General features: G+C 38.0%; 1 protein-coding gene across 1 annotated transcript in view; it reads left to right on the forward strand.

Moving 5' to 3' along the window:
• The window catches only part of DNAH9 (dynein axonemal heavy chain 9), a 455,137-nt gene that overhangs the window by 365,777 nt on the left and 74,714 nt on the right, over window positions 1–14,646 (forward strand). Inside the window, exons 56-57 of the mRNA XM_044002519.1 lie at window positions 283–447; window positions 5,858–5,998. Coding sequence (XP_043858454.1) covers window positions 283–447; window positions 5,858–5,998 — 306 coding nt within the window. The remainder of the gene's footprint in view (window positions 1–282; window positions 448–5,857; window positions 5,999–14,646) is intronic.

The following is a 14,646-nucleotide window of genomic DNA, read 5'->3' on the forward strand; positions in this document are numbered from 1 at the left end:
CCCCATTGCCCGCAAAAAAAAAAACAAAAACAAAAACAAAAAACAAACAAACAAATAAAAATCATAGTGACGAAGCTGTTGCCTTCTGCAGGAAGGATGCTCTCACAGACTAAGGGTAAAATATAGGCCAAGGGATTCAGAAAGGTTAGTTGATGACTTTACACTACCATATTATCTTCTCACTGTGGTCCTGCAAATCTGACAAGAAACATTAGGTGAGAATTTCTATTTACAAAAAACTTTGGGTTTGTAATTGACTTCATCTCATTTTGACATTTGCAGTCAGATCTGACAAAGCAACAGAATGTGTTCAAGATCACCCTGAAAACCTTGGAAGACAACTTGCTTTCTCGCCTCTCATCTGCATCTGGGAACTTCCTGGAAGATACCACCTTAGTAGAGAACTTAGAGATCACCAAACAGACAGCTGCAGAAATTCAGAAAAAGGTAAAAATTCACTAGCAAACAAGAAGTCTTGGAGATTAGGTCACCCTATCTTTGCCTAGGCACTCACAGGTCCAATCCCAATATTGACTGTCATGGAAAACTTTAACCTGCTCTTTTTCCAACCAGGGCTAGTTCACCCCTCTTTAGGATACCTCGTGTCCCTCCATTCTCCAGGAGATCACCATTTTGGTGTTGGACCTAGTGTGGATAACCATTCAGCTTTAGCTCAAAACTCTAAAATTCAAGTCATTCAAGTCATTCACTAGTCTCAGCCTCCCCCAGACCACAGAACTGTGCTACCATGCCCAGACTAATTTTTTTAAAGGTTGAGGTGGCTAAATAGATTCTGTATCCAGACAGGCTCATAGCAACTGAGCTGTTTATTCTTTTTGCACATTTAGTAAATTGTGTCCATGGTTTTTCTGTCTCATGCTTATGTTTCCTTCAACTTTAAGGAGTATTAAAATCTACCCATCCTTTAAAATACAACTTAAATGCCACCTTCTTCATGAAAACTTTCCTAATCCATTTCAAGTAATAATGAGCTTTCAACCCTCAGAATACACCTAACACTTTACTTATACTGTTCAAGGACAATTATATTCGTTGTTTTGCATCATACTTATTTACCTATAAATCATTTCCCCCATTAGACTGGATGCTTTATCAGAATAGGGACCTTATTTTATCTGATCTTGGTTATCTCCCCCAATATCTAGCTCAGGGCCCACCGCATCTTCTGTGTTTAATATATGTGGGTTGAATTGAATTATTGAACTATGAAGTGCATGTCCAGTGATGTACATACAACTATGTACAAACAAGATATATACATTTTATTAGGTACACGAGACACAGTAGTAAATGACTATAGCAATCTACTGTTTGATAAACCCCAAAACCCAAGCTTTTGGGACAAGTATTTGCTATTTGACAAAAACTGCTGGGAAAACTGGAAGATACTATAAACATATCCTTTAATGCAAAAATACCACTACAGGCTCTGTACCACAAAGAGATATTTTTAAAGGGGGAAAGGACCTATTTGGGTTTTTTGTTTTGTTTTGTTTGGATCATAAAAGTATTATTTTCATTTACATGTAAAGATAGTTTTCAACATGTGTTTTCATAAGATTTTAGTTCCAAATTTTTCTCCCTTCCTCCTTTCCCTCCCCCCCAAGACAGAAAACAATCTGATATAGGTTATATATGTACAATCACATTAAACATATTTCTGCATTAGTCACGTTGTGAAAGAAGAATCAGAACACGAGGGGAAAACCTCAAAAAAAAGCACCCAAAAAGTAGAAATGGTATGGTTCAATATGCATTCAGAACCACAGTCCTTTTTTCTGGATGTGGCGAACATTTTCCATCATGAGTTCTTTGGAATTGTCTTAGATCACTGCACTGCTAAGAAGAGCCATGTCTATCACAGTTGATCATCACACAACGTTCTTACTGTGTACAATGTTTTCCTGGTTCTGCTCCCTTCACTCAGCATCAGTCCACTTAAGTCTTTCCAGGTTTTTCTGAAATCTGCCTGCTCATCATTTTTTACAGCACAATAGTATTCCATTACATTCATATACCACAACTTGTTCAGCCATGTGCCAGTTTATGGGCATTCCCTTGATTTCCAATTCTTTGCCACCACAAAGAGAGCTGCTATAAATGTTTTTGTACATGTGCATCCTTTTCCCTTTTCTATGATCTCTTTGGGATACAGACCTAGTGGTGGTATTACTGGGTCAAAGGGTATGCACAGGAAAGGACCCATTTATACAAGCATATTTATAACAGTTCTTTTGTGGGTGTCAAAGAATTGAAAACTGAGGGAATGCCCATCAAGTGGGGAATGGCTGAATAAGTTGTTTATGATTATAATGGAATACTATTGTGCTATAAGAAATGATGGGCAGGATTATTTTGCAAAAACATGAAAAGACTTACAAAAACTAATGCAAAGTGAGATGAGTAGAACCAGGAGAACATTGTACACAGTAATAGCAATATTATACAATGATCAACTATGACTTAGCTATTCTCAGTATTACAATGATCCAAGACAATTCCAAAGGACTCATTATGAAAAATGCTATCTGCATACAAAGAATTGATGGAGTCTGAATGGAGATCAAAGCATACTATTTTCCACTTTATTTTTTTCTGGGTTTTTTGTCTGTGTTTTCTTTCACATGACTAATATGGAAATATGTTTTGCATGATTACACTTGTATGACCTATATCAAATTGCTTACCATTTCACAGAAAGGAGAGGGGAGGAAGAGAATTTAGAATTCAAAAGAATTTAAATGAATGTGAAAAACTTTTTATATGTAATTGGAGGGAAAGAAAATATTTTTTAAAAAGAAAGGTTTTTTTTAAAAAAGGACAGTGCCAAGGAATGTTCAAATTACCAAACAATTGTACTCTTTTCACATCCCAGCAAAGTTGTGCTTAAGATTCTGCAAGTGAGGGGGGCAGCTAGGTGGCACAGTGGATAAAGCATTAGCCCTGGATTCAGGAGGACCTGAGTTCAAATCCTGCCTCAGACCCTTGACACTTACTAGCTGTGTGACCTTAGGCAAAGTCACTTAACCCTCATTGCCCTGCCCCCCAAAAAAACAATTCTACAAGTGAGGCTCCAGGAATATGGAACTGAGAATTATCAGAAAAGCAGGGTGGTTTTTAAATAGGCAGAGGAATTAGAGACAAAATTGCTAACATTCGCTGGATTATGGAGAAAGTAAGGGAATTCCAGAAAAACATCTACTTCTGCTTCAGTGACTACACTAAAGCCTTTGACTGTGCAGATCACAACAAAATGTGGCAAGTCCTCAAAGAGATGGGAGTGTCATATCATCTTACTGGTCTCCTGAGGAAACTGTATGTGAGCCAAGAAGCACAATTTTTTTTTCATACTGTCCTTGAGATGGAGAGTTCTAGTCTAAGTTAATGGTCTGGAAACCTTTTTGATTATTCATCCCTATCAATTTAAAAAAAAAAAGACAAATCCCTAAATATGTATGTTGACTTACTTGTAAATTATTATCATATGCCATTATGATATTAATTATGTATTTGTAAACACACATGCCACTAGGCATCACTTGGAAGACATTTGACTGAAATCTCCTCATTTCCTTTACCCAAGAGAAAAGGGGTTCTGTTCATTTTTTTACTAGTTTTTCTTTGTACATATTTCCTTCCTTACTCTAGTAGGCTCTTTAAAACATTTATTAGGGGCAGTTAGGTGACTCAGTGGATAGAGCACCGGCCCTGGAGTCAGGAGGACCTGAGTTCAGATCTGGCCTCAGACATTTGACATTTACTAGCTGTATGACCCTGGGCAAATCACTTAACCCCAATTGCCTCACACACACACACAAAAAATTTATTAAATGAACTTGTAAGTCAACATCATTCTCTGGCTACATGGAACAACTGATTGATTTTAAGATCAGAAAAGGAGTAATGCAGTTTCTTGTTAACTTATTTATTTAACTTATATGCAGAGTACATCATGCAAAATGCCAGGCTGGGTGAATCAAAAGCTGGAATTAAGTTTGTAAAGAAAAATATCAACAATCTCAGATATGCAAATGATACCCTCTTATGGCAGAAAGTGAAGGGGAAACAAGAAGTGTCTTGATGAGGGTGAAAGAGGAGAGTGTAAAAGCTGGCGTAAAGCTTAAGATCAAAAAAGACTAAGATCTTAGCAAATGGTCCCATTACTTCTTGGCAAATAGTGGGACAAGAAATGAAAACCATGTCACATTTTCTATTCTTGGGCTCAAAGACCACTGCAGATGATGTATTATGTATTTATATATACATATATGCCACAAGGCATCACTTAGAAGACTGTAGCCATGAAATTAAAAGACACTTGCTCCTTGGAAGTGTTAAGGGCTAAAATTCTAGCTAAACTGTCTAAAATATTTAATGAGTGGTCACCAGTAAATTATAAGCTTTAGCAAGAGTTAGACTTTTAAGCATTTATTAAGGAGAATAAGAATTTGGTAAAGAGAAAAAGAAAGAGGGCAGCTAGGTGGCGCAGTGGATAGAGCACCGGCCCTGGAGTCAGGAGTACCTGAGTTCAGGTCCGGCCTCAGACACTTAACACTTACTAGCTGTGTGACCCTGGGCAAGTCACTTAACCCCAATTGCCTCACTAAAAAAAAAAAGAAAAGAAAAGAAAGGCCTAGATTCCTATCTATTAAAGGGAGAGCGCATTTCTAGCGTCCCCAGGAAAGAGCCGGAGACAGAGCCCCCGTCTCTTCCTTCTTCCTCCCACAAGCAGACGTCACTTCCTGATGCCAAAGAAAAGACTCCTGGTCTTGCCCTCAAAGACCTTCTCATGGGCGGAACTCTTCTACAGTAAGTCTCCAGAAGGTGGCGTCATTCCAATCGTTACAGTTGGAAAGCTATGGCAAGAAGAGACATCACCTTCCTGACAGAGTTCTGTATAATCAAAGCTATGGTTTTCCCATTAGCAATGTATGGCTGTGAGAGTTGGACTATAAGGAAAGCTGAGCACTGCAGAATCCATGCTTTCAAATTGTGGTGCTGGAGAAGACTTTTGAGAGTTCCTTGGACAGCAAGGAAATTGAATCAGCTAATACTTAAATGAATTAATTCAGACTATTCTCTGAAAGGCCAAATACTGAAGCTGAAGCTGAAATACTTTGGTCACATAACAGGAAGACAAGACTCATTGGAAAAGATCCTAATGTTGGGGGAAATTGAAGGCAAAAGGAAAAGGGGACAGCAGAGAATGAGATGGATAAATAGTATGGAAACAAAGAACATGAACTTAAATAGACTTTGAGATAGTAGAGAATAGAAGGGCTTAGCATGCTATGATCCATGGGATCATGAATCACTAGACACAACTAAACAACAAAACAAGAAAAAAAAAATTGTGACTATGGACAAGTCTCACCTCTCAGTGTCCCCAGAAATTATCCAAGTTTATAAACTGCCTGAGAGTTGCTGATCTGCACTGATGGAGGGAATGTCCACACAGAAAGCTCCCTCAGACTGATTGAATTACTGGAGCCCACCCCCCCAAAAATCCCATAAATATATAGAGATGAACAGACAAAAAGTAAAAGGGACATTTTTGTAACAGTTTATGGCTTCTGATGGATGCTTTATATGTTATTTTATGTGTTCAGTTTATGAAAATATTAATACTTTTATTAATGTTTTAAAATAAGTTATATTAATTTTTATGCATGGAGGAAATATTTGGAGGACATGGGTGATTCTTGTGAAATACTTCCCTAAAACTTCTTTTTCTCCAGGCAAGTTAGTACTCTACAGTTTATTTGTATGGAAGGCTTTATTTGAGAAAGAAGAGCAATATTCTAAATAAAACAAATGCTTTTTAATTTTTTGACAGGTCCAGGAGGCCAAGATAACAGAAGTAAAAATTAATGATGCCAGAGAACATTACCGTCCAGTGGCAGCACGTGCCTCCTTGCTCTACTTCATCATGAATGACCTCAGTAAAATCCATCCCATGTATCAGTTTTCTCTCAAGGTGATTTCTTATTGCACCTCTTCTCTTCAACATTCTCTGAGTCATTATTATTTTTTTAAAGTTCTGCACTAGAGGACAGTTTACTAGGATTGTCCATTTTAGTGATTATCTGCTCAAATCCTTAAAATGAACACCAAGCTATTTCACTTTTAATTCCCTGCTGAGAACCCCCACCTTCTTGGGGTTGTGTATGAGCAGAATTTACAGCACTAAGTAGCCAGAGAATGATATTGACTTACATGTTAATTTAATAAATGTTTTTGAGTGCTTATTAGACTAAGCAAGGAAATAGGCATAAAGAAGAAAAACTGAGCGGAGGGGAGGGAAACGAATACAAAAGAGACAAATTTTTTCTCATACTATCCTTGAGATGGAGAGATCTAGCCTAGATTGATGGTCTGGAAATTTTTTTTATTATTCAGCATTCTCTGAGTCATTATTATTTTTTTTAAGTTCTGCACTAGAGGACAGTTTACTAGGATTGTCCATTTTAGTGATTATCTGCTGCAAATCCTTAAAATGAACACCAAGGACCCTAAATATGCATATTGACTTATTTATAAATCATAAGCATATACTATTATGATATTAATCATGTATTTCTATACATACATGCCACTAAGCATCACTTGGAAGACACTTGGCTGAACGCTCCTCATTTCCCCTTAAACAGAAAAGACCACAGTCTAAATCTTTCTGAGCTACATCATGTCACTAGGGATAGCTTGAGGTGTGGTCTTCTCGCCTATTATCTACCCTCTCCCTACCTTGCTTGGGTCAAGAGCAGAAAATAACTTAATCTTCAATCCTGCTCTCAATCAGCTCATATTTGAGGTACATCTACAAGATATCACCCTGAGCATCCCTCTGCCTGAAGGCCAGGTATATTATACTTCACCTTTCCCACAGGGTTCTCTGGTTCCCTTAAGGAGATTTGAAGGTCTCTAAGCTCTCTGTAAATTATTCCAGCATCCATTAGTTGTTCTAGCTCCTCCAACTGTAGGGGAGGTCCCCTGCCCACCTGTTTCATTTAGCCACTCACAGTCAAATTAACTTTTACTAATTTTTTCTTCAAAAATATGAAAATATACAAACAACTTATTCCTCAATATATAGGACTTAATCCTCCTGCCCCCATGCCACCTCATCCTCTGGAGGGGAGAAAGGCATTAAATTCATAGCTTAGCTCAGTTTCTCTAGAGGGCAGTTCCATCTTCAACACCAAATCCCACCCCTCTTCAGGCTCAAATCCTAGGCATCCTGGCTTTTCTAGGGAACTCTGCCAGGCTTGGGACAAATGCCATTGTCCCTGGAATCCTGGCTCCAAGATCTCCATGGTTCAAACTGTTGTCCAGCAGGGATCACCACCAACACCTGAAACTGAGGTCAAATTAAACAAAACAGAAACAAACACCCTCACACTCCTCCTAGGCCCATTTATTGGAGCCAGAGTAATAGAGAAGCAAGGGAAGGGAGATACCTTCCCAGTTCAGTTCTTGGATCTTGAACTGTGAGTGAACTGTGTGTGATTTTTATCCTCTAGGCACAGCTAGAAAGATCATGTAGGAGAGAGAGGGCTGTCCCAGTCGGGTAGTTTTGAAAGATACAGCCTATTACAACTTATGTAGCTAATCAAAAGAGGCCACCCACATGGTAGGGGAACACAGAGAAACAGGGCACCTACATGTTAGGAGTTTGGGACAGACTCCAAGATCCCACAGTCCCTGTTATATACAGAATAGAAAGAATATAGCCTGAGACAGCAGCTAGAAGAATCAGACAAGGCCTCCTATAGAAGTCTGAATCTGAGCTGAGTCTTGAAGTGAAGCCAAAAAAGAAGGTAAGGAGGGATAGCATTCCAAAAATGGGGGCAGCTAGAGCAAAGGTACAGAACTGAGATGCAGTATACTCTTCAAGTAGCATCAAGTTGGTCAGTGTAGTTGGATTGTAGAGGGAATAAAGGGGAGTAAAGTGTGACAAGATTGGAAAGGAAAGAAGGGACCAGGTTGTAAAGAAGGATAACATGATCAGACTTCTGCTTTGTCAACTGAATATAATGGGAATTGGAATGGGAAAAGATTCAAGGCAATGAAACTAAGGAAATTCAAAAGTTATTGTAATAGTCTAGGTAAGAGAGAGAGCTTGTACAAGGAATGGTGACTATATGACTAGAGACACACATATACACAAGATGATGAGAGAGAGATGACAAGATTTAGCAACATGTTGGGGTGAGTAAGAATGAGGAGTCAGAGAATGACACTGAGATTGCAATATGAGTAATAATGATGACTCTCTAGTTAAGTTTGGAAGAAAGGTGGGTTTGTTGCATAACATAGTGGGTTATATTTTATACATGTTGAGTTTGAGATTCCTATGGAACATCCAGCTAAGGATATCCAAGACAAAGTTGTTGGCAGCAGTAAAGTAGCACAGTGGATAGAGTACCAGCCTTGGAGTCAAGAGGACCTGAGTCCCAATCCAGCCTCAGACACTAGCTGTGTGACCCTGGGCAAGTCAAAACTCCAACTACCTCCCAAAAAGAAAGCAAGAAAACAAGAAAGGAAAAAAGGAAGGAAGAAATGAAGGAAGAAAGAAAGGAAAGAAGAAAAAGTTGATGCAGGCTTGAAACTCAAGAGAAACTATGACTGGATATATAAATCTAGGAATTATCTGCAAAGAGATTGAACCCAGGCAATTGGACCCAGAACAACTAATGGTGTCACTAAATAAGAGTTTGGTTGTTTGTTTGTTTTTAAAAAAGGACCTATGATTGAACCATAAGGAACACATTTTTTAGTGTGCATGACACGAATGAAGAGCCAGCAAAGGAAACCAAGAAGGAGTGGTCAAACAGATAGGAAGAAAACCAAGAGTTCACTGTCAGAAAACTTAGATAGTATACAAGACAATCAATCAATAAATATTTATTAATGACCCACTATGTGGCAGGCACTGTGTTAAGCATTGGGGAAACAAAAAGAGGCAAGAGGTAATCCCTGCCTTAAGGAGCTTACAATATAATGGGGGAGACAACCCATAAACAAATATATACAAAGTGACTACATACAAATACAAAAAAGCAAGATAAATAGGAAATAATTAAAAGAGAGAAAACACTGGAATTATGAGGTCTTGATGAAAGTGGAATTTTAGTTGAAACTTAAAGGAAGCCAAGGCATTCCAAGCATAGGAAACAGTCAGAGAAAACGTGCAGAGTAACAGATAAAGATGGAGTGTCCTTTTCATAGAACATCCAAAAGACCAGTGTCACTGGATTGAAGAGTATATATTGGTAAGCAAAGCATAAGAATAATGGAAAGGCAGGGAGGAAATGGGTTATAGAAGGCAAAATAGAGGATATCATATTTTATTTATCCTGGAGGTAGTAGAAAGCTAATGGAGTTTATTTGGGGGAAGAGGGCAGATGGGGACGGTGTGCAACATGATTGGGCGCATTCTTTAACATGTTAGTGGCTAAATGGAGAACAGATTAGAGTTGGGAAAAATTTAAGACACACAGATCCACCAAGAGACTATTCTAGTAATACAGGCCTGAAGTGATGAGAGCCTGCACTAGATTGCTTGCAGTGTCAAGGGAGAGAAGGGGGCGTGGGTAAAAGATGTTATAGAGGCAAAATCAATGGGCCATTATAACAGATTCAGTATTGGAGGGGTTGGAGAGTGAGAGATAGGAATCCAAGATGACTCCTAAATTATGAGCTTGAGGGACTGGAAGGATATTGTTACCTTCTACAGTAATGGGGAAGGTAGAAGACAGAGGGTTTAGGAGGAAAGATAATGGGTTCTGTTTTGGATATATTGAGTTTAAGATGTCTATTGGACATCCAGTTTGAGATTCTGAAAGACAGTTGAAGATGTGAGATTGGACACTATTGATTAGAGAAATGCAAATGCAACTTTGAGGTACCACCTGACACCTATCAGATTGGCTAATATGACAAAAAAGGAAAATAATAAATGTTGGAAAAGTGGTGGAAAAATTGGAATACTAATGCATTGTTGGTGGAGCTGTGAACTGATCCAACCATTCTGGAGAGCAATTTGGAACTATGCCCAAAAAGCTATAAAGCTGTGCATACCTTTTGACCCAACAATACCACTATTAGGTCTTTTCCCCAAGGAGATCATAAAAAAGGTAAAAGGACACAAATGTACAAAAATATTTATAGCTGCTCTTCTTATGGTGGCAAGGAATTGGAAATTGAGGGGATTCCCATCAATTGGGGAATAGCTGAACAAGTTGTGGTATATGAATGTAATGGAATAGTATTGTACTGTAAGAAATGATGTGCAGGAGCAGTTCAGAGAAACCTGGAAGGACTTACATGAACTGATGCTGAGTGAGATAAGCAGAACCAGAAGAACATTGTACACTATATCAACAACATTGTGTGTTGACCAACTGTGATAAACTTGACTCTTCTCAGCAATACAATGATCCAAGATAGTTCCAAAGAGCTCATGATGGAAAATGTTCTCCAAATCCAGAAAAAAAAAGAACTATGGAATCTAGATGCAGATTGAACCATACTATTTCTATTTTTTTGCTTTTCTTTTTTGAGGTTTTTCCTTTTTGCTCTGATTCTTCTTTCATAGCATGACTAATGCAGAAATATGTTTAATGTGATTGTACATATACAACCTATATCAGATTGCTTGCTGTCAAGGGGAAGGAGGGAGAAAAATTTGAAACTAGCAATCTTATGGAAACAAATATTGAAAACTATCTCTACATGTAGCTGGAAAATAAGAAAATACTTTTATGGAATAAAAAGAAAATTGTATCAAAAAAAAGATGTGATATTGGAGGTCAACAGAGAGATTGGGACAGGAAAGGTATATCTGAGAATCATCAGGACAAAGATGATCATTAAATTCATGGGAGCTGGTGAAATCATCAAGTGAAGTAGTATACAGGGAGAAGAAAAGAGGAACCAGGATAGAACCCTGGTGGACCCTTATGGATAGAGGACATGATCTGGACAAAGATGCAACAAAGGAAACAGAGAAAGAGCAGTTAGATAAGTAAAAATAGAACCAGGAGAGACTGTTGTCCTGAAAACCTAGAAAAAGGAGAGTATGAATAAAGGAGTGATCAATGACATCAAAGGTTACAGAGAACTTAAGGAGAATGAGCATAAAGAAAAGGCCAATGAATTTGGCAACTAAAAGATCATTAGTAACTTTGGAGAGAGCAGGTTTAATGGAATGTTAAGATCAGAAATCAGCTTGTAAATGGCTAAGAAGAGAGTGAGAGTAAAGAAAGTAGAGGCACCTATTATAGATAGCCTCTTTAGGGAGTTTAGCAGCAAAGGGCAAAAGAGATATAGAAAAATAGTTAGCAGAGATGCAAATTAAAACAACTCTGAGGTACCACCTGACACCTATCAGATTGGCTAAAATGACAAAAAAGGAAGATAATAAATGTTGGAGAGGCTGTGGGAAAATTGGAACACTAATGCATTGTTGGTGGAGCTGTGAGCTGATCCAACCATTCTGGAGAGCAATTTGGAATTATGCCCAAAGGGCAATAAAGCTGTGCATACCCTTTGACCCAGCAATTCCACTTTTAGGTCTTTTGCCCAAAGAAATCATGGAAGGGGGAAAGGGACCCACATGTACAAAAATATTTATAGCTGCTCTTTACGTGGTAGCAAGGAATTGGAAGTTGAGGGGGTGCCCATCAATTGGGGAATGGCTGGACAAGTTGTGGTATATGAATACAATGGAATACTATTGTGCTGTAAGAAATGATGAGCAGGAAGAGTTCAGAGAAACCTGGAGGGTCTTATGTGAGCTGATGATGAGTGAGATGAGCAGAACCAGAAGAACATTGTACACAGTATCATCAACATTGAGTGTTGACCTACTGTGATCGACTATATTCTTCTCACCAATGCAATGGTACAGAAGAGTTCCAGAGAACTCATGATAGAAGAGGATCTCCAAATCCAGGGAAAAAAAAAGAAAGAAAGAACTGTGGAGTATAGATGCTGATTGAACCATATTATTTCTTTTGTTTTGGGTGCTGTTGTTTTTTTTTTCTATTTTGAGGTTTTGCATCACTGCTCTGATTTTTTCTCTTGTAACAGGATTAATGCAGAAATAGGATTAATGTTATTATGTGTATATATATGTGTGTATATATCTATATCTATATCTATATGTATAGAGATATATAGATATAACCTATATCAGATTACCTGCTGTCTAGGGGAGGGGGGAGAGAGGGGAGGGAGGGAGAAAAATCTGAAATTGTAAAGCTTGTATAAACAAAAGCTGAGAACTATCTTTACATGTAACGGAAAAAATAAAATACCTTATACATTAAAAAAAAAAAAAGAAAGAGGAAGACCACCGAGACCTCCAACCAAGCCATATTGCAAGCAAAAAGAGAAGAAATATAATCATTTTTTCAAGGAGTTCAGTTGAGAAAAGGAGCAGGCTCCTCTTGATGGAGGAGGCTGAAAAGGGTTAACAAATAACCTAAGATCTGAGCTCTAATCAACAGTAGGCTTAACTGATAACCAACTTGAGTTATCAATAGTATCTAGAAGGGTTAACAGAGAAACTAAGGTTTGAGATCTTATCAACAGTATCAACCAATACTATCAACAGAAGCCTAAGGAGACAGTAACCAGGGACCATAAACCATTAATAGCTATTAATAATCCTAGTTGACAGGAAACAGAAACCTCATCTAGAAACCACATCATTTTTGCCCCCCCCCCCCCCGCCCATGAGGCAATTGGGGTTAAGTGACTTGCCCAGGGTCACACAGCTAGTAAGTGTTAGGTGTCTGAGGCTGAATTTGATCTCAGGTACTCCTGAATCCAGGGCTGGTGCTCTATCCACTGTGCCACCTATCTGCCCTAGAAACCACATCTTAAAGTAAAGAGACAGAGAGACCCTCAGTCTCTGACAAGTTTAAACATGTCTTTAGGAACATGTGCAGAAGGACCAAGATTCACCTTATGATGTTTAAACACCAAAAACACACCCCAAGGGAAAAAGGTACCCACCTTGGAGGACGTCTTAGGACCCCAGGAAGTCCAAATTAGGATGTGAACCTCCCATAAGGAGGAGATTAAGATAATGAAGAGATAACCTACTTTTCTTATTATTAATATAACCATTTCCATCTTCCCATTCAAGACACCTGTCTCCTTTGGGTGATTCTCCCTGTGGCCTCACAGTCTTTTAATAAAAATTAGGAAACTGAGTCAATGATTCTTGTAATTCTTTGGAATGCCTCACAATCAATTTGATCAGTTAAATCCATCCCCCACTTCACTCTCACAATAGGTAAGAGCAAGTGAATATCTGGCCAAGAAAGTTTCTAAAACAGAACAACTTAGTTTTTGTTTTGTTTGTTTGTTTGTCATGGACCCTCCCTAGAGTTCTTCAAGAGGAGGCTAGATAACTGTTTGGTCAGAATTCCTGTTCAAATATATATTGGACCAGTTAGAGTCTGAGGTTCCTTCCCACCCAGAGTTTTGGTGCTATTAGATTTGCTTAAGTGTTTATATAACACTTAAATATCAAACTGGAAATGAAAAGTCATCACACTTTTGTTTATACTTCTATTCCCAAAACTAGCAATGCATTCATGTAATTTCCTATGTTTGATAAGAGGAGTTAACATATGAAAGCAATGACTGAGTGTGAAATTGCAAGACATTATTTGAACATACTTCTGAAATCAAAAAGGTTCACTCTAATAATGACTATTTCTCAGTTTTGCTTAGAAGTAGCTCAACGTGATGAAGGGCAAGACAGGCATTCAGATTCTACCCATCTGAATTTGTTAGTTGTGTGATCCTCAGCCTATCACTTCTGTTCTCTGTTCCTCAGTTTCCCCATCTACAAAATGAGGCTGTTGGATTCAATTTCTTTATAGCTCTTAACTTAATTCAATGATATTATATTTTATATCCCAATAATAAACGTGAAGATTATAGTATCTTTAAAAATGTTAACATAAGCATGAATTAATCTTCTACTCTCTCTTCAGCCTAACCAGGTTAAAAATGTTTTCTCATCTTAAATTTAAACTATTGTCAAGTACTGCTTAATATAACCTTGGTTTTTCTTTTTTTTTTCCTTCTGGATAGAATTTTATTTTCCAAAATATATGTAAAAACAAATTTTGACATCAATTCTTTAAAACTTTGTGTTCCAACTTCTCTTCCTTCCTCCTTTCCAACCCCCCACCCACAAGAACTCAAGCAATTCAAAATAAATTATACATGAGTAGTCATGGAAAACATTCCCACATTAGCTAGAACCTTGGTTTTTCTAATATGCTTTTTTGTTTGTTTGTTTGTTTTGCAAGGCAATGAGGGTTAAGTGGCTTGCCCAGGGTCACACAGCTAATAAGTGACAAATGTGATGCTGGATTTGAACTCAGGTCCCCTGAATCCAAAGCCAGTGCTTTATCCACTGTGCCACCTAGCTGCCCCCTTCTAATACACTTTTAAGGGAAACATTTCTCATCATATCTGGATTTTGTATCTGTTTCTGGCTTATTCTGTTATAGCTTAGCATCATTGTCTCTGCTCTTTGCATTAATTTCTCTGCCCCTATTCTGATTTCCTTCTGAAAATCCTTCTCTATCTCTCCCT

The sequence above is a fragment of the Dromiciops gliroides genome, chromosome 4, assembly GCF_019393635.1.
Source record: "Dromiciops gliroides isolate mDroGli1 chromosome 4, mDroGli1.pri, whole genome shotgun sequence".
Classification (NCBI taxonomy): Eukaryota; Metazoa; Chordata; class Mammalia; order Microbiotheria; family Microbiotheriidae; genus Dromiciops; species Dromiciops gliroides.